General features: G+C 56.2%; 1 protein-coding gene across 3 annotated transcripts in view; it reads right to left on the reverse strand.

The window, feature by feature from the left end:
* Wscd2 (WSC domain containing 2) overlaps window positions 1-24,874 on the reverse strand; it is an 82,341-nt gene that overhangs the window by 16,853 nt on the left and 40,614 nt on the right. For 2 of the 3 annotated variants that reach the window (XM_078038978.1, XM_078038979.1), the window contains exons 2-5: window positions 22,034-22,873; window positions 16,537-16,651; window positions 12,328-12,512; window positions 1,905-2,026 (exon numbers count right to left, since the gene is read on the reverse strand). In XM_078038978.1, coding sequence (XP_077895104.1) covers window positions 1,905-2,026; window positions 12,328-12,512; window positions 16,537-16,651; window positions 22,034-22,406 — 795 coding nt within the window. In that variant the 5' untranslated portion in view covers window positions 22,407-22,873. The remainder of the gene's footprint in view (window positions 1-1,904; window positions 2,027-12,327; window positions 12,513-16,536; window positions 16,652-22,033; window positions 22,874-24,874) is intronic. The other variant, XM_078038980.1, reaches the window with a different exon arrangement.

Below are 24,874 nucleotides of genomic sequence, written 5' to 3' on the forward strand. Positions count from 1 at the left end.
GTCCCTCCTGCAGGGAGCCCTGGGAGAGGTCCCCTGTGTCCAAGCTGGAAACCCAAACAGCAAATCCTGCAAAACGATGAGGCCAGCCGGACTCCGCGCCCCTCGTCCCATCCGCAGGTCCAACCAACTGGGCATCGAAACTATGTGGGGAGAATTTGCACCTGTGTTGATAAGGGGCACACGTGTTCTTTTTTCTTTGTTGTTATTCCCTGAACGATGGAGTTAAAAATTAAGTACCTAGCCTTGGCCTTGTGTCAGGATGGTGAATCCTGCAGAAATGAGGGGGAGTTTTTGGTGCTAAGGATTGAACCCAGGGAAGCTTATCACTGAGCCACATCCCCAGCCCTTTTTTATTTTCTGTCTTGAGACAGGGTCCTGCTTTGATCCTCATTAAGTTGCTGAGGCTGGCCTCCAACTTGCAATCCTCCTGCCTCAGCCTCCCCAGCTGCTAGGATTACAGGTGTGCACACTGCGCCTGGCTGGGAATGAGGTAAAGCTTGTGGGGAGACAGGCGATATTCTGCAGATATTCCACCTTTTCACCTAAGGAACTCCAGCCTCGAGGACATGGGTTTCTGCGGGGCCTCTTGGAGCCCATGTCCTGGGGATACTGAGGAAGGATTGTAATTAAATGCCACTCAGGCGCTGTCGCCTGCCAAGACTCCAACCTGGGGTCAGCTGCATTCTTTCTGCAGAAGAGGGATTAGTTGAGGGACCTATTAAAGACCCGTCAGCATTGAGATGAAGCTTTCTCCTGGAGGACTTGAAAGAACCCAGAAAGAAATGTCTCTGTCTGTCACCCTGCATGCCACAGTCCGTGCCCCTGGGTCTGACGGTGACACGCAGACCCTGCTCTGGGGACTGCTGTCAGAGTCGGTGCTCCTAAGCCAGAAAGGAGCCTGACACCCTCGTGCTCAGAGCCTGCGTGGGCCGTGCCACCTGTGATACTGCAGCGGGTAGGTGGCAGCAGGGTGGACCTGGGACTGTCCTTGTCCAATTTGCTTCTGGACCAGAACCACAGCCCCGAGTTGTGCCGGGTCCTGGCTGATCCAGGAATAATCTGGTTTCAAACCCCAAGTCACCCCCAGCAAACTGCCTCACCAGGTGTGGCTTCTAACAGATGTCACATGAGGACTGTGGTCCCTGGCTGGAGAGCCGAGACAGAGATGGTGACATGCAGGCGGGTCCCCTTGGTCACCCTGAACCTCAGACCCTCCACACTTGGCACAGGCAGCTCCGCCGCCTCCCACCCGCCTCACCCCCTGGGGTGCTGTCCTCTGGCCCCTGAAGAGGACAGGGAGAAGGCAAGGGGGAGGGGACTTCCTGTCCACCCCCCACCCGCCCACATGGCCTTCCAGTCCTGGGGACCTCTGCTGGGTCTCCCCCCCCCGTAGGCTCCCCCAGGGCTCAGGGACGAGCCGGGTCCACCTGGAGGGGAGGCCAGGGGGAGGGGTCCTGCCTGGGGAGGGAGCAGGAGGCAATAACGGAGCCTCTTCCTGGCGGCCACCAGTGTCCTGCTCCCTTTGAATGGCTCTGGAGGCCCCTCTGCAGCTGCCAGGGCAGCTTGGAGGTCAAGCCTGCAGGTCTGAGTGGCCCCGGGGTGCACCCCATGCCTCAGGTCACTCTCACCAGGAGCTTGGGGGCCTTGACCTGCTCCCGGCCTCAGTTTTCTTATCTGTGAAATGGGGATGGGAACTTCCAACCCGTAGGCCAGAGGGGGGCAGTGAACTGCGTGGCCCTCGAGGGCCGTGAGGAGGACATTCAAAGCCTCAGGAAATGACCACCACCCTCTCCTACGTCACTGACCACAGCCCACCACCTTGTCCATCCCAGTGGGGCCCCTGCCTCTGGCTCCTGCAGCTCTTCTGCCCCACGGTCTCCCACTCTGAGGGACCCTGTGCTCACCTTCTCTGTGCAGAGGTCCACGCACTTGTCCACAGACATGTTGGGCATGGCGGCCGTCACAGGCAAGGCCAGGGAGAGGTTGTCAGGCCGGTGGAAGCAGCCTCGGAATACTGCACTCCCATCTGAAGACCAGGAGGGGAAAGCACAGTCAGACCTAGACGGAGTCAGACCTAGATGGGAGAACCACCTTCTAGAGGAAGCTCTTGGAAGTTGAAGCCCAGAGAGGGCAAGAGTCTTGCCTAAGATCACACAGCAAGTCAAAACAGAGACAGAAAGAGCAATTGCAGCTTTTGCTCTTAAACAGGACTGTTCACAGTCCATGCACCCTGTAATGGAAAGGACGTTCTTCTGGGTGCTGGCATCTTTGCTAACAATCCGGGTCCCTGAGGTGAATTTCCTCCTGAGTCACTTTACCTTCTTCCCTTCAGCAGTACATTGCTGTGTGTCATTTCCTCCTTCATGGTGGCCAAGCCCCTTTTGGGGAAGTGACAACCCATGGAGGTCTTTCCTGATCCCATCAGGAGATGGTGGAGCATTCGAGGCTTAGAGGAAGCCAAAGTCCTGTCCTTCCTCCTGATTGCCAGGGGCCCCTGTCCTTCCTGGCCTTCGGGGACCTTGGGAATCCCCTACTGAGGACTGAGCACCTTCAGGCTGCAAGGGGTGCTGTGTCGGGGGACGCCCCGTGTGGCCATTTGGCAACGTACCAGCCACACAGTAGCCAATGTGGAGGCCACTGCTATCTCAGGAGAAGTCACCTCCTAGCAAACATTCAGAGACGATGTCCTCGGCTTATCCCCTGGACGTGTCACTGTACTAAGGGGCTCTGGGTGGGCACCCATGGCACTTGGGAACCGTGAGGGCAACCCTACAGCTGTGCACAGAGCCTTACCAGTAAGGATGGTCATTCTGTTGAACTAACACCTGAAAGACTGGAAACAACAGAGCTGTCCAACAATGAGGGATTAGACAAGTAAAATACGTAGCCACACCAGCGGTGGGATTCTATGCCGCCATTGAAAGTAATGGTGCTAAAGCTTATTTTAACAAGGTAAAGATGTGTTTGAGATTCAACATTGAATAAAAACTAAGAATATAAAGTTTCACCTACCACAAAATATCAATTTTGTAAGGAAAAAAAAAACCATCAATAGAAATCTCCAGAGGGACATATAATAACCATGATGTTTCTGGAAAGTGTGATGGGTAAATTTTCTGGGTTGATTTGGCAGGCCCCAGGTGCCCAGCTGTTTGGTCCCACCGTCTAGATGTTGCTATGAAGGTACTGTGTAGATGTGATCAACACCTACAATTATTTGACTATAAGTAAAGGAAATTGCTCTTGACGATATGGGTGGGCATTGTCTAATCAGATGAAGGCCTTAAGTCTTACAGCTGAGGTTTCCTGGACAGGAAGAAATTCGATGTCAAGACGGAACAAAGCACTCACTCCTGCCTGTTTCCAGGCGTCTGTCCTGGGCCACCAACTTCAGGCTTGCCAACACCCACCATTGTGTGAACCAACTCCTTAAAAACAGATCTCCTAACAGGCACATATGTCCACACAGCCAGTCAGTTCTACATCAGAGAACTCAGATCCCTTAGGGTCAGAGGGAAATTTTCTTTCTATCTTTGGGTTTTGACTCCTTTCTAACTCTTCCTACGAGGACTAAAGACAAATAAAAAATAAGAAGTGGCCCCTGTCAAATTTGCATCATGCACTTTTAAAATTAGCCTCAGTTATTTCTCAGATCTTGAGTTGAATGACCTTCCCAGAAGCAGACATCACGGAAATTTTCTTTCTATCTTTGGGTTTTGACTCCTTTCTAACTCTTCCTACGAGGACTAAAGACAAATAAAAAATAAGAAGTGGCCCCTGTCAAATTTGCATCATGCACTTTTAAAATTAGCCTCAGTTATTTCTCAGATCTTGAGTTGAATGACCTTCCCAGAAGCAGACATCACATAAAACAAAGGACACTGTGACATCGTGTGCATCTAAATCAGAGCACAAGAACAGGTGCCCATTATCAAGTCTCTACTAGGGTGGTTCGCTATGATGAGCACTTTTTTTTTTTTAATACCAACAGGTCATTTAACCAATAAGCCACATCCCCAGCCAGACCCCCACTTTTACTTTTTATTTAGAGACAGGGTCTCACTAAGTTGCTGAGGCTGGCCTCAAACATGCGATCCTCCTGCCTCAGCCTCCAGAGCCCTGGGATCACAGGCGTGCACCACCGCGCCTGGCTGCTGAGCACTTTTGAACCATCAGCTGTTGCCACTCTCTTGAAAACTGGGCAAAGTTCATGGAAACTCATTTCACAGATGACAGAAACAGGATTTGGAAGGAACTAAGGAGCCACTGTTTGTAAAACCTTCCTGAGGCTCATCTCAGAAACTGTCAGCCCTTGGAAAGAGCAAAGCCAACTGCAAAAATCCAGAAGCCTCCGTCTCTGTGGGATCGGGTGTATCTCAGTATAGAACTTGACACTTTTGAGTGCGCACACACATATATTTATATTTATGTGCAGAGAATAGGATACGCCATGCCTCCCTGAGCAGAAGGACAGGGGTGTGTACCAACGATGCTTTCAAATTTTAGCCACCAAAGACACCGAGCGATTATTTTTACCATCCGACACCTGGCAGCCAGAGGTCCTTTACCGCGGTGCCAAACCACACTAGGGACAGCTGATTTTGGTTCCATGGCTAATTTCTGGAGCGGGCTGCAGGCAGTGCATGCACTTCTAGCGGATGCTGCCCGACTCTGTCCCCAGCCAGGTGAGGGAGCGGCCGGCGGTGGCGGTGATGGCCAAGATGCTCCTGACCCCCTGGTGCTCCCTCCAGGTCTCAGTTCCCCCCACACAATTGGCAATGAGGGGTCCAGCCATTCAAGGACTGTCACACCGGCTGTCCAGGAAAGCCTGGAGATGCCTCTGACTGCCTCAGTGTCCCCGGGCCACACACTGGCAGTTGGAAGGCTGGATTGTCCTGTGGTCCCCACCTAAGGATCCTGACTCCAATGCCCCGTGGCTGCCCAGGGGGAGAATATGCCACTCGGGGCTCTGAGGAAGGACGTCCCCAGCGGGGTGATGGCCCTCACTGCCCCAGGAAGCTCAGTGGGCGGGAGGCCAGCTGGGGACAGAGGGCGGTGAGATGCTGCCTTTGCAGCCCGCAGTGCTCAGGGGTCTCTGAAGCCAGGCTCCGCAGGGACCCAGCCCGTGAGGAAGGGATCTTGCCCCCAACTCATCCTCCAAGGCGGGTCCTTCCCTGTGTCCCCTCCCACAGCTCCCCAAGGGGCCCTCGGCCCTCGGATCAGGACAGCACAGCCCGGGCAGGGCGACGGGCGTTTGGGCACGTGGGCGGCTGCGTCCATCTGCGCAGGCCGCGGGGAGCTGGGGGCAGGATGGCCGACCGACGGCTCCGAGGGGGCGATCGGGGGTCCGGCCGTGAGGCTGCTGGTGCGTCTGGCTGTGCACAGAGTCTGAGCGCCAGCGGGTGTCCCCGTGTGAGTGTGGCAGCGGGACACGGAGCCTCCCACTGGGCACGTGGGTGCTGGACACTGGGCCCCGTGATCTCCTGGTCATCTGGGGCTGTGGGTGGCCGTGCTCACCGGCCTGGCGGGTCTCCTGGCAATGGGTGTCCAACGGCGTCACCTGCTCTTGGCGGACACTGTGCGGACACTGGGTGGTTGTCATCACTCCACCGTGAGGCCTGTCTCACCACGGGGGTTGTGCACGTGGACACATGACCCCTCCTCTCCGGGTTGCCTGGCAACAGTTAGCTGACCAGGGCTGCCGGCCTTCTGGACAGGGGGAGACAGCTTCAGCCGACCTCCCGCATCCCGCCAGTTCAGTGCCACCAGGGCTTGGCATTTCCCAACAATCCCCTGGGCAGCTGGCGCCTGGTTGGGACAAGATGTCTACCTCCCCAGAGCAGGGACAAGGCACCCGACAGACAGGAATGGCAGGGGTGGGGACCAGCCCAGCAGGGCCTCTCCCCAGGAAGCCAAGAGCTGGGGGACAATTATGCCCGATTTAGCCTGCAGCCAGGGACAACACTGGTGTCTGGGTAGCATGCATCTCGGGTGGTCTTTGGGGTCCCCTTGCTGATCTGGGTCCTCCTTACCGTCACTGGGAGTCGCTCTGGCAGACATGACCTCGGGTGACTGAAGATACCAGGGCATCGGCCGGGTCCCCTGCTCTTCATCCGGGGTCCCGTGGCCAAGTGCCCTGCCCTCCCCACTTCCCTTTCCTGGGCTCCGTCCGACAGCAGCACGTCAGCATGCATCTCCGATGGCCTTGAGTGGCCCAGCCCCAACGCAGGGCCCTGGAAGGTCTTCCAGCTGGTGCCACACCAGAAGGCCACGAACCCTTCATCGTCACCTGGAGAACAAGAAGCTGCCCTCCACGAAGCTCCTACTGCAACTGCACGCCCCTCGTCTTTGATGGGGGGCAAGTTCCCTCCTTCCAGAGCCTCGGTGTTCTCACCTGTAGAAGGGGAGCCTGGGAGTGCTCCTGGCTTAGTAGAGAAGAGAAGGGACGGGCTGACTTTGCTGCCCAGTTCTGTAGAGGTTGGTCACCTCTGACCTTTGAGCAGCTGCTGAGGAGCCCCAAGTACCCAGCTCCTTGAGGAGGGCCCCCTGAAGGTCCTGAGTTCCAAAGCAGGCGAGGTTTTCAGAGGCCTTAAAGGGCTAGAGGCCATCGGAAGCGACTGCTGTGTGTCTCCTTGGTCAAGGTGTGTGCTGGGGCGGGGCACGGGGGACAGTTAGGGAAGTGAATCCAGGATGGGGAATCTTCCCGCCGCCTGCTTGGGAGGTGGGGGCAGAAACCAGGGAATCCGGGGCGGCTCTTTGTCTCTGGGGGTGGCTCTCCACAGCATCCTGATGATCTGGGCGTGGAGAACAGGATGGGCAGCCCGGCATTTGATCTCCCACTTCCCTCCATCTGGAACATGGGCCACCTGGCTGTCTCCTCCAGGGGTGAGACGCTCTCTTCTCTTTGAGAGAGAAGTGGCCAGGGCATCCCTTGGCCTTTCGGACATTCTCCTGTGGCCTGAAGACATTTGGAGATACCTTCTTCTCTGCAGAGAGCTCTGGGTCCAGCAGGACGGGCATCTGCTTAGGTCATGCACATGCCCAGCTATGTGCCTTGGGCAGGTGTCTTCACCTCAAGGAGCCTCAGTTTTCCTCATCTGTGAATGGGGCTCATCATGCGGAGGTACCCTGGCCAGCTGGGGTGGAAGTGCAAGGGCACTTAGGACTGTCCGAGACTCAGCAAGTGCTGTGTTCCTCCCTGATCCCTTCCCCATGCCTTGTCCATGGTGTGTGAAGGTGGCTGGATCCCACGGAGGGGACACTGTCAGAGCCCCTGTTCATATGCATGCTCCATTCCAGAATGGGCCGGCGGTGACCATGACTCTCTGCCTTAGGGCCAGTGAGGGACAGGCTGGACCTGCCAGGATCCACCCTCAGCTCATGGTTGGGAGCTGAGGCATAGAGATGGCAGCCGGCTGTCCCCTCAGGTGGGACATCTGCCTCCCAGGGCTCCGCAGGGGGATGAGGCTTCAGCTCTCCTCAGTGGTGGCCTTCCTTCTTCTCCTGGCCCCTTCTCTGTCCCCCTACAGGTGCACACTGACATCATCTCCCAGGGTCACCTAAGGCTTGCGTCCTTGCATCTGGGGAAACCCAACTGACACCATCTTGGATCCTGAGCATTTGCAATTCCTAAGGAAAATCCTTCACCAAGTTCAGAGCCTAGTCCTCCTGGGGTTGTGCCCTCCATAAGCCCTGGGCAATACCAGTGGCCCTGAGTGGCATCTTCCCAGTGACCAGCCCTCACTGAAGCTGAACAATAATGAAAACCCTAACAGCTGTTCCTTGGTGCTGAGCGTGCTCCACTATATCTCAGTTAATCTCTGCAACAACCTCTGAGGTTGACGGGATACTGTGATCCTGTGGTTCACGCAGAGCCCCGGAGACCTAGCAAGATCTGATCACTCTACCAGGTCACCCAGCCAGTAGGGGGCAGAATTGGGATGTGACCCCCATCTCTTTGGACACCACATCCTCATTTCCCACCTACAGGGGGCTGCCCAACCCTAACATGCTGGGGCTCCAAAGACCCCATGCCCAAGAGTGAGGCTTGCAGAAGCCCGTGCCCCACATTCTGACACTACCAGCTCCCTGGTGGGCCAGCGGGGACAGGGTGTGACCTCAGCTGCCCAGGCTTTTTACTTGCAAGAGGCAAGGGGCAGACGAAGAACAGCCCAGAACCAGTGGCCAGTCCCTCTGAAGTCCTCTCATCTCTTTGTTCTGGGGCTTCCCCAAAATGAGAGAAATGTCAGCAGGCATCCGCTCAGAGGCAGGCGTGGGGAGTCCTCCTGGGTTTGAAAGAGGCCACCCCCCCCCGAGTAATTAGGCCAAGTTCGAGTGCATTAAAATGCTGTTGACGAGGAACCGCAGAGAGCTGGAAGCCGCTCCCGGCCACCTCGCTACCTAGCATCAGCAAGAGACTGAATCACACAAAGAGGCTGACGGTCTGAGGAGGATGCGATCTGGCTATTTTTAGACATCCCAGAGGCACCCACAGGCTGTTGGAAATTGGAAGAGCCAGAATTGGGTGATTCTCAGAGTAGAATGGGGGTCTTCATGAGGAAGAAGGGGCAGCATCTGCAACAGGCCTTGCACTTGGTGCTTTCTAGACTTTATCCCACTTGGACGTCAGAGCCGTTGTGAAAGGTGAGGAAATGACCTCATTTTACAGACAAAGCAACTGAGGCTCACTGTGGATCAGTGGCTTGGCCAGAGTCAGGACAGCAAGTCTTGCATAAAAACAAGGTCTGCAGGCCCTACTCCCAAAGCCATAATGCCTTCCTGAATTTGTGTTAGGAGAGAAGAAAGAAATCAAGTCTCAAGCCAGGCATGGTGGCCCACGCCAGTCATCCCAGTGGTTAGGGAGGCTGAGGCAGGAGGATCATGAGTTCAAAGCCAGCCTCAGCAAAAGCGAGGCCCTAAGCAACTCAGTGAGACCCTGTCTCTAAATAAAATACAAAATAGGGCTGGGGAGGGGGCTCAGGGGTCGAGTGCCCTGAGTTCAAACCCTGGTATCCCCAAAACAAAACAAAACAAAACCCCAAGTCTCCCCCACTGTGATACAGAAGGAGGAATATTTTCTCTTCTCCCCTTGGCTCTACACAGGGAATCCGTGAAGTCTTGTATGAGTTATGAAATTCAGGAGTCGCAGACAAATATTGAGGGGGGGGTTGAGGACTGGAGATGAGATTTCCTGGGTCGCCTGAGCCCCCCTCATCAGAGCTGTTGACTGGAGGAGCTGTGAGCATGAAGGTCAAGCCTGCACTCAATTCTCGTGACCTTCAAAACCCACAAGTGGCCAACACTAACCACCCTGCACAAAATCCATCATGGAAGCCGTGAGCACGAAGCAGAGATCTGTATTTTCCCAGCGAGGGTGCCAGCTTCATAAGGCCTCCATCGAGATAGCTGAAAGGGTAAGAAGAAAGAAGGCTGAGGCCTGGAGACGCAGGATTGCCGGGCTCCTGTTACAGCCCCACGGAAGGGCACTCAGCACCATGGACAGCCGCCCGTGGGCCAGACAGCTTGCTGCGCAGCGTTCTTCCATCGCGACCCAAATCTGCAAGACTCTTTGAGGCCAGTGACTATTCTTGCAACATGCTATGAAATCATAGTGTTCACGAATCCATCAGGTGTCCCTCTCCGGGAGGAGAGCCACTCTGGCAGGCACAGTGAAAAATGGAGTCCAGCCTGGCGCATTCCTGTCATCCCAGGGGCTCGGGAGGCTGAGGCAGGAGGATCGGGAGTTCAAAACCAGCCTCCACAACTTAGCGAGGCGCTAAGCAACTCAGTGAGACCCTGTGTCTAAATAAAATACAAAATAGGGATGGGGATGTGGCTCAGTGGTTAAGTCACCTTTGGGTTCAATTCCTGGTATTAAGAAAAAAAAAAAAAAGACTCCAATCAAGAAGGAAGTCCATTTCCTGCTTCTTTGGTAACCAGGCAAAGAGCTGCAGTGTCCAGGAGTCTGTGGGAAGGGAGAGCAGCAGGTGCCTGCAGATATTTGCTCTGCCAGCCTTTGGTGCTTTAGCTAACTAAAGCACCCTGTGGCCTCAAAAACATGATGCTGGGCTCCCTACCCCAGGCAGACACCCAGTCATCAAAGTGCTGGGGACATAAGAAGCCACTTTTGGATCTTCAGGGAAAACCATTGGGAATCAGCGTTAATACTTAGGAGTGACTCTACACACAGGAGCTGTCCCCTGCGCTACCTGTTTCCTGAAGCACCGGCTCACTTCTCCTTCTGATGTGATACAAGCTAGAGTTGTGTGACAGTGACTTGGAGGGCAATCTCTTTCTGATTTATTTATGTATAAAACAGATCCCGGGCATGGAAAGTCAGAGAAAAAAAACATCAGTGGTTTCATGTTGCCTAGAGTCGGGGAGCAAAGCAGAAGGAAGGCTCAGGGGTTGGGAGCAGAAGGAGTTCAACTGGGGCTAAAGAGTGACCCCCAACAAAGAGGAGATGGGATCCTGAATCCAATTCAAGGGTCAGGTTGTCCACAGCACTGTATTGAGTGAGCACCCAAACTGGGAGACTAGGTTCTGGCGCATGATCAGTCACTATGAGGAGACATGGCTTTGGGAAAAAAAAAAATCACACCTGCCCATTATTTCCAGAAATGAAATGACCTCTGGATTTCTGCACACTCCACTTCCTTGGCCTGGATCTCTTCTCCCTATGCACTGGGCATGACCTTATGCATTTTTTGAGGCCCCTAGACAAAGCCCTCTTCTCTTTGGAGCCCCTCCCCACAGGGCTGTTCAGCTGAGCCACTTCGGCTGTGTCTTGAGTTTCTCCAGGTATAAAATGAGACGTCAAGGAGGTGTTACCGAGCCACCAAGGTGCCACTGAGCCACATCCCCAGCCCTATTTTGTACTTTATTTAGAGACAGGGTCTGAGTTGCTCAGGGTCTCACTAAGTTGCTGAGGCTGGCTTTGAACTCGAGATCCTCCTGCCTCAGCCTCCCGAGCTGCTGGGATGACAGGCATGCCCCACCGATCCCCAGCAAACAATGAGTTTATAAAATATGAAATTCACATAGAGGAGGACTTTTTATGCAAACAGAGGTGTAACTCTCTGTCTGCATTCTAGGAGAGATTTGCTGAGATCAAGCCTCATTATTCAAAGTTGGTCCATGGGCCAGCAGCCTGGCATCACACAGGGCTCCTTAGAAATGCAGAATGTCCCTGGCTTGCTGACACAGAAGCTGAATAAGGTCTCCGGGGCCTCTCAGACGTGTTCCAATTGGGGAAGCGCAGGCCACAGTGCTAGAGGGTTTCTCTGTGGAGCTCTGTGCTGTCTCTGGTTCAACTGCCCGAGAGGGTAATCCCAGCCCCCCACTCCTCGTCAAGCCCAGCAGATCTTTTAATAGGTCTGAAGGTCATGTGGCACTAGACTGTGTGACCTTTGGCAAGTTCACTGTAATTTTTTCTGTTCCCTCGCTGTCCATGGGGATAATTAACAATGGCAGTGACCCGAAAAGCCTGTAGGGAAGGTAAGTAAAACCAGGCCTGCCCGAGGCTTAGCAGAAACCTGGCAGATGTTTGACAGATCGTTACTAACTCTCATTAAACAGCCCTATCCCTCAGGAAGGGGGCCACGTGGGTCAATGTCCTGAAAGCAGGAACTGGCTCGCTCTGCAAAGGTGCGGGAGGCGGGCTGGGCGGCACAGCAGTAGCCTCTGGGTAATGGGGAGTCATGGGAGGCCGAGGGCAGACAGAGGGCATGGGACCTGCACAGCTCTGCAGGCAGGGCAGGCCCAGGGGTGTGGCCAAGGGAGGAACCTCAGATGGGGTGGGCCCAGGGGTGTAGCCAAGGGCATGGGACCTGCACAGCTCTGCAGGCAGGGCGGGCCCAGGGGTGTGGCCAAGGGAGGAGCCACAGATGGGGCGGGGCCCGGGTGTAGCCAAGGGAGGAGCCTCAAATGGGGCGGGCCCAGGGGTATGGCCAAGGGAGGAGCCTCAGATGGGGTGGGCCCAGGGGTGTGGCCAAGGGAGGAGCCTCAGATGGGGTGGGCCCAGGGGTGTGGCCAAGGGAGGAGTTGCAGATGGGGTGGGCCCAGGGGTGTGGCCAAGGGAGGAGGCACAGATTGGGCGGGGCCTGGGTGTGGCCAAGGGAGGAGCCTCAGATTGGGCGGGGCACAGGGGTGTGGCCAAGGGAGGAGCCTCAGCCTCAGATGGGGCGGGGCACAGGGGTGTGGCCACGGGAGGAGCCTCAGATGGGGCGGGACACAGGGGTGTGGCCAAGGGAGGAGCCACAGATTGGGCGGGGCACAGGGGTGTGGCCAGGGGAGGAGCCTCAGACGGGGCGGGGCCGACTCACGTACACCTGCGGGCCGACTCCTGCGCCAGCTGCAGCCGGTAGACCGAGAGGCGGTTGGCGCCACCGCACACGCTGCCCCGCTCGCCCTTGCACTCCATGTCGCACTCCGCCTCGCTCACGTTGGCCGCCTGGATCTTGTGGCCGCAGTAGCACTCGGCGCCGAACTCCAGCCCGGCATACAGGTAACCCCTAGGGGAGGCCGCTGTCAGGTGGGGGAGGCTGCCACAGGGAGACCCTGCGACTGCAGACCCCGCGACAACAGACCCCGCCAGCGCGGATACCTGGTGGACAAGGGCCTTCAGGACACAGAGGCATCCCAAGGCCATCAGGAGACCCCTGGGGATCCTGGAGAGGGAGACTCCAGGAGGCTCCTAAGAGGAGTCAGGGAGGCTGGGGAGTTCCAGAGCCAGGAAGAAAGAAAAGAGGCCCTGAGGTCAGAGAAACCCAGGAGGGGAACTGGAGCACCCCAGGGACCACCCACCTGCCCTCTCCGCCTCGCCCGCCGTCACCCCTGCATAGCCCCCACCACAGGGTACAATCACACATGGGCCCAGACCCTGGTGCCCTCCCCTGGTCCTCCCTGTCTGGGGACCGGAGACATTCAGTTCCCCAGAGCCCCGCCTCTTTATTCCAGGAAATGTCACTCAGGAATGATGTGGCTGTGTCTCTAGAGGAGCCGGGGCCAGGGGAGGAGCAGAGACTCTCCTTTCCTTTGCAAGATGGCAAAACTAGCTCCAGACCCAGCCAAGGGAGAAATTCCTTCCCCTAAAACAGAACAATCCAGGCATGCTTCGATTTTTAATTTTTTTTCATAAGCATGAAATCCTTTCCTAAAAAGGATGCTTAGGGGCTCCACAGTCTAGGAACAAATGAAGGTCCCTGCTGGCTCGGGTCCCAGGCCTGGGGGGCTGGGGAGGGGAGGAAGACAGGCCCTGCTCGGCCCCTTCATCCACGCTGGCCTCTGAGATATGGTGGCCTCCAGAGCAGCCTGCAAAGTACTGGGCACCCGAGGAGCCTGCAGGGACCGTGTGCACACATATGGCTGGTGTGGTCCTGGATGGAGAGTCATGCCCACCCAGGCTGGTGGCCCCCACATGCCCCAACAACTTGGGGTAGAATGTGGCATTGCCACAGCCATCTGCTCACCTGGGCAGGAGGGGCCAGAGCATCTTAGGTGAGCTGAGCATCTTGGGATCTGACGCCCAGCACAAGCCTGGGGCTGCGCCAGCCTCTCCTCTGCCTGCCTCAGCTCCCTGTCTCTCAGGGCCTGCTTCTCAGGTGTCCTGGGTCCTCTTTTTTATGATGGCACCCACTGATAGAAGCGGCCTTTTCCAAGACAGGGCCCAGCAGTGTTGCCAAATCCAAAGCAAGAGGGACCTCACCCCTCAGAGGCCCGAAGGATGGAGGCCCTGGTGGGTCAGGGAGACCCACCCAGGAGAGGGTCCAGCCGCTCTGGAAAGAGACGTGCCAGGGAGTGTCCTGGGTCAGGAGGGTGGAGGTTTGGAACTGTATCCACAAATTCTGAGCCACTCCTTTCTTTTAAAGATGGAGCTTAGTCCTCCTCCCCTGGAGCTGGGACTCCCTTGGTGACTCCCAATGAACAGAACGTGGCAGTGGAGACGGTGCTATGAATTGGATCCCAAGTGTCCTCCAGAGTGTTGAAGGTTTGGTCCCCAGGGTGGTGCTGCTCGGAGGTGGTAGAACCTTGCAGGGGTAGAGCCTAGCCAGAAGTCCTTAGGTCACTGGGAACATGCCCTGAAGAGAACCGTGAGGCCCAGCCCCTTCCTCTTCCTCTCCTTTCCTGACTAAGAGGTGAGTGGCTTTGCTTCTTCATGTGCTCCACATGGTGTGTTGCTCCCCACAGGCCCAAAGCAACAAAGCCCATTAGTCATGGTCTGGAAACTCCAAAACTGGGAGCCCAAATAAACCTTTTCTCTTTATAAGCTAATTGTCTCAGGTATTTTGTCACAGTGACGGCAAGCTGACGAACCCAGATGGCAGTACCTTCCAAGGTGTTCTGGGTTTGGATATGGTTTGACTGTCTCCCAAGGGTCCATGTGTCAAAGGCCTGGTTTTCCAGGGTGGTGCTATTGGGAGGTGGTGGAGGGTTAGGGTGTGGGGCCTGGTGAGAGGTCTTGGGTCATTGGGGGTGTGCCCGTGGAAGGGATTAAGGTAGTTCTCATGGGACCCTCAGTAGTTCTGTGAGTTTAAAAGGAGCAAGCCTGGACCTTCCCTCTCTCTCTGCTCCCTAGTTCAGGCTCTGATGTTTCTTCTGCATACTCTACTGGAAGTACCAAGGAAACTCCTATTCATCCTTCAAAACCCCACTCAGGGTCTTACCTTTGTAATCTGTCCCCAGTCCCCCATGTGGAGCCCCCCACCCCTTCTGCCTTCAGATCTCCACTGTACAGCACCCATCTTGCTCCGTGTGTCTACACCCCAGATTGTCCATCTGTAGAATGTGGTTCCTGGCACCCCTGCCTCATGGGAATCGTGTACCATTGAAGGGTTAGGAACTGTGAAGTGTGTTGGGACAGTGCTCGGCAGGAGCGAGTGCTTCCTGGGTGGACACGCTGCTGCTCTATAGCTAACCTGTTGGTGCCTCGGCTTCCCCAGTGAGATGGGGGTGCCCCGTGGGCAGGGCTGCAGTTGCCTGGACCCCGCCCCCCAGCCCGTGTGCACAGCCAGCAGATGGTCCCTGAGCTGAGCGGAATTCCCACAGCGGCCCCAGGGCTCCTTGGCTATCACCCCTGAGTGGCCTCTCTGGACCTCTGGGTGGCAGGACCTCTCTGCTATCCAGCTCCCGCGGTGACACGTTGCAACCCTAGCTCACAGGTTGCCCCGTGTACTCGTCTGTCCCCCGTCTAGGCTGGGAGCTCCCAGGGGCAGGGGCTCCGGGGAACCCACCCCCATCTCCCCATGGTTTGGCAAATAAATTAGCAAATCCACATCCTTGATCCCGTGGCCCTTCCCAAGCTGGACAGGGTCCCGGGCTCGTGACTTTAATGTTCCGCTTCTCAGGCAGCTCATTATAAAGGGGGCAGTGTGTCCTAATCAGGGACTGAAGGGAGAGTCCCTCCCTGGCCACCCACTAGCCCATTCTGCATTAGCATGTGGCCAGCAGAGCTTGTGACCATCAGTCAGCTGGAGGAAGTATGGCAGGGAGTGGATTCCAGGTCACTTTGTGTGCCAACTAAGGCTAAGGCTCCCAGGAGACAGGGGAAAAGATCAAGCCCATGGCACCCCAAGGGTCCTGGCCCTGTTCACGGGTCCTACGTGGACCCATCTGCTCTTAAAAAGATAAGTTGGTACACGCCTGTCACCCCAGTGGCTCCGGAGGCTGAGGCAGGAGGATGGTGAGTTCCAAGCCAGCCTCAGCAACAGCGAGGCCCTAAGCAACTAGGGAAACCCTGTCTCTAAATAAAATACAAAATAGGGCTGGGGATGGGGCTCAGTGGTCGAGGGCCCCTGAGTTCAACCCCTGGTAGCCCCCCAAGTCAACTCTCTCTCCCCCCCAATGCACATTCTTTTTTGTGGGAGGATTGAACCAAGGGTACTTTACCACAGAGCCACATCCACAGCCCTCTTGATTTTATTATTTTGAGACAGTATCTTGCTAAATTGTTGAGGCTGGCCTCCAACTTGCGATCCTCCTGCTACAGCCTCCCTAGTGGCTGGGATAACAGTCGTGGGCCACTGCTCCTGGCCCCCTCGGTGCCCACTCTAATCAAACTCATTCTATCCCCTTGTTCCTGGGTTGGGGATCCTGTCTGAAGAGCTGTTTCTCCCTGGGAGAGAGGCCAGGTACCCCCATTCCCAAGCCCTCGCCTCCCCCTTCTCACGAGCTCCGTGTATACAGTGTGCACGCGCACACGCCCACCAGTTGCAAGTCCTCACACCTGTACGCCGTCACCTCAGTGCCGCGTGTGGGCAGTGCCATCGGCTACCTGGCCACGGTGTGCGGCTCCAGCCCGCAACCTCTACTAGAAGATCATCAGGCGCCGCCACTGCGCTCCCCAGTGTCGCCAGCCACCCCTACTCTGCACACCAGGCACTGGCTCCTGGGCTCACATCCGCACCCCGTGGCCAGCTCGGGACAGTCTGCTGGCACACGCATGCGCACACGCTCGCCTGCAAGCCGCCCCCATTCTGGCACAGCAGAAGCAAGAAGGGAGGGACCCCAACAGGTGGATCTGGGGACGCGGGGACCTACCGTTCGGCGCAGTTGTCCTGGCAACGGAAGACGGTCATCTTTTTGTAGTCGAAGAAGGACACGCCCCTCAGGGCGCGGCTCTGGGTGTCGTCCAGGTAGCAGCCGATGTACCTGGCTTCGGGGGGAAAGGAGAGAAGTCAGATGTGGGGGACAGGAGGAGCCTCAGGCTGGCTGGCACGGTGGCCTGGCTGGGCGTTGGAGACCGATTCCTTCCTCCTGGGCCTCGGTGGAACCTGGTCCAGGAGGGGCTGTGGTCCTGGAGGCCAGCAGGGGACAGCAGGGAGCTACAGCCGAGCCCCTGGGTTCCCTGGTGACATCGGGGCACCCAGAAATCCAAGCCAAGGCCATCCCGAGCCACCCGGGATGAGGCCCATACTAAGCAGCTCTATGGGCTAAAGGATTTCTACGGGCCATGGGCGGGCATGAAACTAACAGCCCAGGGAGGTCTAGATGGAATGGTGTGGGAGATTGTCTCTCCCATGGTCCTGCACGTCAGGGGCGCAACGTTCAGGTGAATGGATTCAGTAAGGGGCCATTCACAGTGTTGTGTAAGGAACTTTACAGTTTGTCTATGGTGGGTCAAGGTGAATTCTCCCATCCAAAGGACAATTCCAAACTATATAAAATAACCATCTAGCTATAAACCATGCACTTAGTTTTCTTAAAGTAATAAATACTTTCCTGTACTTCATGGTAAACAGTGAACTCTCATGTACAAAGGGCAGGACTTTACAGTTTATATAAACGTTTTTCCTTTTTTTTTTTAAATTTTTTTTTTTTTTTGAATCCAGGGGCTCTTAACCACTGAGCCACATGCCAAACTCTTTTTTATATTTTATTTAGAGACAGCATCCTGCTAAGTTGCTTAGAGTTTACTAGGTTGCTGAGGCTGGCCTAGAACTCACGATTCTCCTGCCTCAGCCTCTTGAGCTGCTGGGATTAGAGGCGGCACCACTGCACCCGACCCCATTATTTCTTTAAAATTACTGTTATTATTATTATTTGGATATGCACTTTGGTAAGTGATTCATGCATATTGTCTCCATTGGATCTTTATAATAATCCCATGAGAATATTATTCCCATTCTACACAGAACAGGAAACCAAAGCCCAGAGAGGGTAAGTCTTTGCCCAAGGTAACACAGCTTGCACATAGGAAGCCAGAATTGGACCCAAGCAGTCTGGCTTCAGAGCCCACATTCTGAACTTCTTGCTTCTTGAATCAGGGGGGTCTTTTCAATGCCCCATGGGTAGCGGGAAGCACCGTGGTCCTCACGCTCAGTGGCCCAGAAAGGTGTCCTGCCTGGATCTGCAGCTGATTGTGGCTGAACAAAGCCTCCTCAGTCAGGTCCGGGACACCCACACCAGCTCTCCCCACCGCTGCGCTCAGACACACCCAGAGGTGGGACCGTGGATCCAGCCAGTGGGAAAGACCGAGGGACCCCTTGATCCCTTTCCCTGCCGAGAATGCTGTCCAGTCTACACCGTGCGCCCCCACCCCCCAGCCTTGTCATGAGGAGCAGGTCTATTGGAGGACGCCAGCCTGTCACAATGGCCTGTCAGGCCCCTTGCTGCTCCCCTGCCAAGAGCAGCATTTCCCAGCGCTGCAGGAGACACGCCGCCATCCCCTGGGATTTCTTTCAGGAGACAGAGGCGATCTGCTGATCTGCTGGGCTGAGAACTGTCCACCTTTAGAGGAAGCAGGGACACCAGACAGTGGCCGCTCTGGAGGCCCCGACCCCTGCCTTTGTGCTGGCTCAGCCACCTGTGCCCCTCCCTCCTGGCTGGGACCGAAGCCCCTGGACTCCAGCAGGGATGCCACGCCCCCAGCTGGGCGGGGGCACTGGGTGGGCGTGTCCAGTGGTTCGCTAGAGGGTGAGTGTCCAGGGTGCACAGTGGGGTAGGCAGGAGGACAAAAAGCTGGGGGGGAGAGAGGAGAAAGCAGAGAGAGGGAGGGAGAGACAGGGGAGAGGGGCTTCATCACCAGATGCGCATGCATCAGAGCGCGCCTCCGCGGGGCCCACTTTATGGGCCATGCTGGGCCACGTGGACGGAGCCACACCCCGTCCTGTTCAATCTGCGCTCTCACGAACCCATTTCACAGATGAGCAAACTGACCGCCGTGCCTTTTCCGTCTGTTGGCCTCACAAGCGGATCTCAACTTTGGGCACCGGGCGTGCGCTCTGATGGGCAGCTACTGACATTCCCTCTGTCCCCCTCTTTTCTAAATGAACCAGGGAGGCCACGTAATCTGCCCAAGTTCCAGGCTCAAGGCTGGGCCTGGCGCCAGCTGCAACATGACTTTGGGGGCTGTCAGCTTAGGCTGCGGGCGGGTGCATCCGGACCTCCACAGTGGCATGAAGGGTGGATCAAGGTGGGCGCTCTGGGCCTGCAGAACGCCCCTCTCCCTGGTTTTCAGACCTTGACCTGGACAGGTCCTCTCAGAGTGCCCACCCTGCAGCCACAGTGTTGGTCCAGGGAAGGGCTCAGGAGGCGCTCGCTGGATTGCTACAGGGTGCTGGCCTTGTGCAAGTCCAGCACTACCAACAGCCAGTCCCCAGGCCAGCAGCAGCTGCGTAGGACAAGCAGCCAAGACAGGGGTGGGCAGAGAGCAGCAGCTCCTCCAACCGTGGTGAGTTGACAAAAATCGCGTCCAGGGAGCCCTTCTGCAGCCTGGTGACATGGCCCCGTGCATTTTCCTCTTTATTGAAGCTGGTTCTGGGGGACTTTTGTCCTTTGCCACTGGTGGGGCGTGACCAACACGCACTGTCACCCAAATGGCAGAGCTCACCTGGCAGTGATGGTCTCAGATCCCCGAGCCCAGCCCAGCCCCTTCCCAGGGACCGCAGTGACAGCGGCACTACTGCAGACTCCTCCGATGACTCTGGAGGGGTCGGGAGAGGCTGTGTTCCCTCGGAGAAAAACCAGGCTGTGTTCATGCAGCCACTGTCCCCACAGCCTGGACTTTGGAGTGCGGGGCCACCCTCACCTTTCCCTCCACTAGGCTGAAGTGACCCTCAGAACAGGGACTTGACTGACCTCCATCTCCTTATCTGTGGACAGGGGGAGGGACAGACAGACTCAGGGTCCTGGGTGCTGGGTACCAGGGCCTGATGAGTCGGCAGAGCCCGGGGGCTGGGTGTGGATACTGAGGCCATTTCCTACGGGTCCTGGGACAGATCTGGGGATGCCTTCCCCCTGGTGTCTGGTGGAGGCTGCCACCCCCCTACCACTGCCCCTGTCCTGGGGTTTTATGGCCTCTGCCGACTCCTTTAGCTCTCTTCTGGGGCCCCCTCCCCAAATCCCAGGCCACTGGAGGGTGGATTCTATGGCCAAGTTTCCAGCTGTCAGCTCGTCTCCATGGTGACCGGCTGCTGGAGTGGCCAGGCTTCCAGAGACCAGCGTCAGGAACCCTCCGTGAGGGGCATCTGATCCTTCTTTCTTAACTTTGTTCTGTGGCTCCAGCTCATCTTTAATAAAATAAGGCTTTGCTGTCTGTGAGCAGGGCCTTCTGTCCCCAGGAGACGAACACACACTGACCTGCACCCCCCCACCAGTCCCTGGTAAGTGGATTTGCGCCAGGCGGCGTCTCCCTGTCCTGCAGTCAGGCAGGTCTGGCTTCAATCCCAGGGACAGCGCTGCAGGAAGCTCTGAATGTCTCTCGGGCTCTTGGAAGTATGATTTTTCTCCCAGAAAAAGTGAAAATAAGAATTCTACTGTTATGGATTGAATTGGGTCCCCCTCACCCCCAAAGAAGATATGTCGGAGTCTTAATCCCCAGATTCTCCGAATGCTGCCTTGTTGGAAATTGATCCCGGCACATGTAACTGAGTCCCGAGGCCAAACTGGAGGACAGTGAGCCCAATCCAATAGGACTGAGGCCTTACAAGAAGATGGCCATGTGGGGCCAGGTGACGTGTGTGGCACCACGCCTGTGGATCTCAGTAACTCGGGAGGCTGAGGCAGAAGGATTGTGGGTTCAAAGCCAGCCTCAGCAACTTATCAAGGCCTGAGCAACTCAGCAAGACCCTGTCTGTAAATACAAACCCTGTTTCAAAATAAAAATAAATAAATAAAAAGGGCTGGGGATGTGGCTCAGTGGTTCAGTAACTGATACCAAAACAAAAACAAAACAACAAAATCTGGGCACAGTGGTGCACAGCTATAATCCCAGAAGCTTGGGAGGCTGAAGCAGGAGGATCACAAGTTTGAGGCCAGCCTCAGCAATTGAACAAGGCCCTGAACAACTTAGTGAGACCTTGGTGAGACCCTGCCCCCAAATAAATAAGTAAGTAGGGCTGGGAATACAGCTCGGTGGTAAAGCACCCCTCCTCTGCCTTACCCTGTGGCAGGGTCTCCATTGCCTACAGCTCAAGCCCTGCATCACTGCGTCCAATAGAGACCAGCTGCTACTAGAATGACAGCAACGATTCAGGGACCTGTGTTCATGAGCCAGAAGATGGGATAAGCACTTACACAAGTCACTAAGATATGAAGAGCAAATATAACTTAATGGCATGTAGTAGTTGCTCAAGAAAGGCTAATTAATAGTAGCAGCAGCAGCAGCAGCGTATAGCAATCCTTCAGTATCTGAAGGTGTGGACTCACAGATATGGAGGGACAGTCACAACTCCTCCTGTCTCACCTGTACCTGTGAGGAGGGCTCCCCCCAGGCAGACCCCAGGAGCACCCCCTGAACATCTGTAACCACTCGGTGCCAGGCCTGGGGGTTCCAGGTGCTTCCTGGGTGGCATCTCACTGAACTCTCAGACCGCCTGGGGGGAAGGGGATCTTTATCCCCATTTTACAGATTTCAAATCCGAGGCACAGGGAAGAGAAGCCGTGGCCTGGGCCTTGGTGGGAGAAAGGGCTTTCTGTGAGCTGACTCTCAGTGGAACCCAGGGCTGGTTTTCCCTCCCCTTCGTTTATGCCCCTGACCATCCAGCCTGAGTTCTGGGAACCTCGTCTGTGTTTAATCTCTGGATGGCCAGGGTTGCTGGGTGTCTCCCCAGCATGCCCGTCAGGCGCCAGTGGACTTGGGGTGTGACACAGAGAGCCAAGCGTCCAGGCCAGGGAGATCTGATTTAAAACCCAGGCTACTGCTGCCCAGAGCCAGCGACTCTGCTCCTTTGAGCCTCAGTTTTCACATCTGTTAACTGGGCACAGGATTGTAAGTGTCCTGTTCAACCCATGGAATTCAGTGAAAATCAGAGTAAACCACTTTTGCCTGCGACAGCTGAGAAATGCAGCAAAACATGCCCAGGGCAGTGATGTCCTCTGAGGACAAATGCAAACTCTGACAAGCTGTGCAAACTTGCACAGGCTACTTAACCTCTCTGAGCTTCAGTTTTTTCCCTCTGTGGAGTGGAGGCGAGAGTGAAATCTCCACCATGTCGCTACAAGCTTAGGACACCTGCTTCCTAAAGGGCGTGGCGCTAGAGTGCTGTCACCCTCCGGCTGTGTCCCTTGCCCCCTGCCCGCTCCGCGGGGCTCTTACCTCGCTCCTCCTCCTTCTCGCGTAGGACTCTGCCCTTGAGGGCTCGGCTCCAGGCTCCCCCGTAGTCGCCCAGCTTGGCTCTCTCGTTGGCGTCCTTGCCCTTGAACGAGGGTCCGTACCTGCGCGCGATGCTGGACGCTTCGCCGTCGCGGAAGCCCCTGCCCAGGTGCAGGTCGCCCAGGAAGGGCAGCTCGTGGCCCTGGACGCCGCCCGCGGCGGGGCTGGCCTGGCCCTGGGAGGCGGCGGGCTGGCCCCCGAAGCCCGAGTGCAGGAAGACCAGGCTCCCGGCCGCCAGGTACAGGGCCAGGAGCGAGAGGAAGCGCAGGGGCTTCCTGCGGCAGGAGCGCTGCACCTTGACCCAGAGCTTGGCCATGGCGCGGGCATTCCGGACCCACTGGCTGCTGGGCGGCTGGGGAGGCGACAGGGGCCGTGGCTCTCCGGGCTTCCCCTAGGGACAGGACCCCGGGGGGTCCTCCGTCTTCCTCCCCCTGCAAAGGGGGTAGCCCCGGCCTGAGGCCCAGGGCAAGTCCAGCTCTTGGTTAGGCCAAGGGAGGGGCGGCCCAAGGTCAAGGTGGGCTTCTTGTGGCCAAGCAAGGGGACGCGCGGGAGGTGGTCCCATCTCCCTACATCTTGTTCTTCACCTCGCAACTCCCCCCAGTGGCTCTGAAAGTGGCAGTTCGAAGGTTCCGCTCCTCAGGCCTGCGGGAGCCGGGTGACTTCACCGAGGCCTTGGGTTCTGGCCTTATCTCCCAGCCAGGGGCCAGGCTCCTAGGGTCCACCCTCTGGGGTCAGAAACCGATGGGCCTCCATTTGTCAAGCATCGGGACACCGGGCAGCCACCTGCAAAAGAGCACAGAACCCGGGTGAGGAGCCCCTCTCCAAAGACAGGACCAAGGGGGTCTTGAGCATCCTTGATCAGGGACAGAGTTGGTTGCAGGACCCGGCCCCCACCCCACAGACACCCAAATCCACAGATGCTCCAACCTCTTCTAGAAGATGGTGCCGTATGGCAGAGAACCTGCACACAACCTCTCAAACACTTTAAATCATCGCCACCTTGCTCTGATACTTCACGCAATGTCAATGCTCTAGAGACAGTTTTTATACTGTATTTAGAGAAAAGGGTCAAGAAATAAGTCTGTGCCTGTGCAGAACAGCAAAATCACGTTTTCCAGTGTTTTCCTTCTGCATTCGGTCGGATCTCTGGTTGCAGAACCTGCAGATACAGAGACCAACTGTGCTCTGCCCCACGCTTCTTCTATCTTTGTCAAACATGAACATCCAGATGTGGGTGAGGTCCCCAAGGCATTTCCTAGTTCCTGCTGAACTACCCGCTGGGCCCAGCTGATTTTGAATCTGCTCAGATTCATTCATTTATTTTCCCCCTAACCAATATTTCAGGAGAGCCGACCTATGTGCCCAGAACAGTCCGAGGCTGGGAGCCAGAGAGACCAAAGCTCACCAGCCTCACTTTCTAGGGACAGAAATGGAATCCACAGGTCCCTCTCCTCTACCTCAAGAAGAAAGGGACAGTGGCATTACTTGGCAACACATTAGTTCATTCAGCTTTTATTGAGTGTCTACTGTGTGCCCGGTTTTGTGCCAAGCCTTCTGCATGCATCTCCTCATCCTTCTCATCAGTCCTACGGGGGGCGAGGGTCTCCCTAGTTCACAGATGAGGAAACTGAGGTTGCACGGCTTGTGCGAGGCAGAGATGGGATTTGAAGCCAGATGTTCCAATGCCAAAGTCCAGCTCTTACTCATGGGCTTTTGGCCTCTGCCTTTCCCCCACATCATCTGGACATCACGTGAGAACTCAGAGATGGTTCCCAGAGCTGTGAGCCAGCTGTCCCTTCGACCAGTTACAGACAGGGGCTCGTCTTTTTTCAGGGTCTCTCAGACAATGGTCTGAGGAGCATTTGATTCTGAATCACTGGGGAGCCTGGTCCACAGGAAGGTTCCTGACCTCTCTGGTCAGCGCCTCGGGTTAGCAAGCTGCCCTCGGGTATGGAGTGAGGACAGAGTCCAGGACCGCTGCTGTAGGAGTCAATGTTCAGGATCGTCAGCCGGGAAGAGGAATGAGTGTGAATCAGAAAGCAGAAGAGGGCCTCGGGGAAATCACAGCACGGCCGCCCAACGCCCATCTCAGTCAGGGCCACTGGACGGGAGCTCTGAAGCCAGACGGCCCCTCCAGATCCAGACAGCAGCAGGGGAGTTTAACTGTGGCTTGGAGGCTGCCTGCCCGTCCACTATGGAACTGAGTACCGAGCACTTCCTATGCACCAACCACCTCCTAGGCATTTGGAATAGATCAGTGAACAACACAATAAAAAGGACAGGTCCTGTGCAGTCAGTCTGTCCGCCCAATCATCCATCCTTCTCTCTGTCTATTCAGGCATCCATCATCCATCTACCCTTCCATCCATCCATTCACCCATCCAACCATCCATCCATCCACCATCCATCACACCATCTACCCATCCATCCATCCACCTATCCATCCATCCATCCATCTATCACACCATCCATCCATCCATCCATCCACCCATCCATCCATCCACCCATCCATCCATCCATCTACCCTTCCACCCGTCCAACCATCCATCCACCCATCCATCCATCACACCATCCATCCATCCACCCATCCATCCATCTAACCACCCATCCAACCATCCACCCATCCATCCACCCACCCATCCATCCATCCATCTACCCTTCCACCCATCCAACCATCCATCCACCCATCCATCCATCTATCCATCCATCTATCTATCCATCCATCCACCCATCCACCCACCCACCCATCCATCCATCTACCCTTCCACCCATCCAACCATCCAT

This window comes from Ictidomys tridecemlineatus, chromosome 2 (assembly GCF_052094955.1).
Source record: "Ictidomys tridecemlineatus isolate mIctTri1 chromosome 2, mIctTri1.hap1, whole genome shotgun sequence".
In the NCBI taxonomy this organism is placed as follows: domain Eukaryota; kingdom Metazoa; phylum Chordata; class Mammalia; order Rodentia; family Sciuridae; genus Ictidomys; species Ictidomys tridecemlineatus.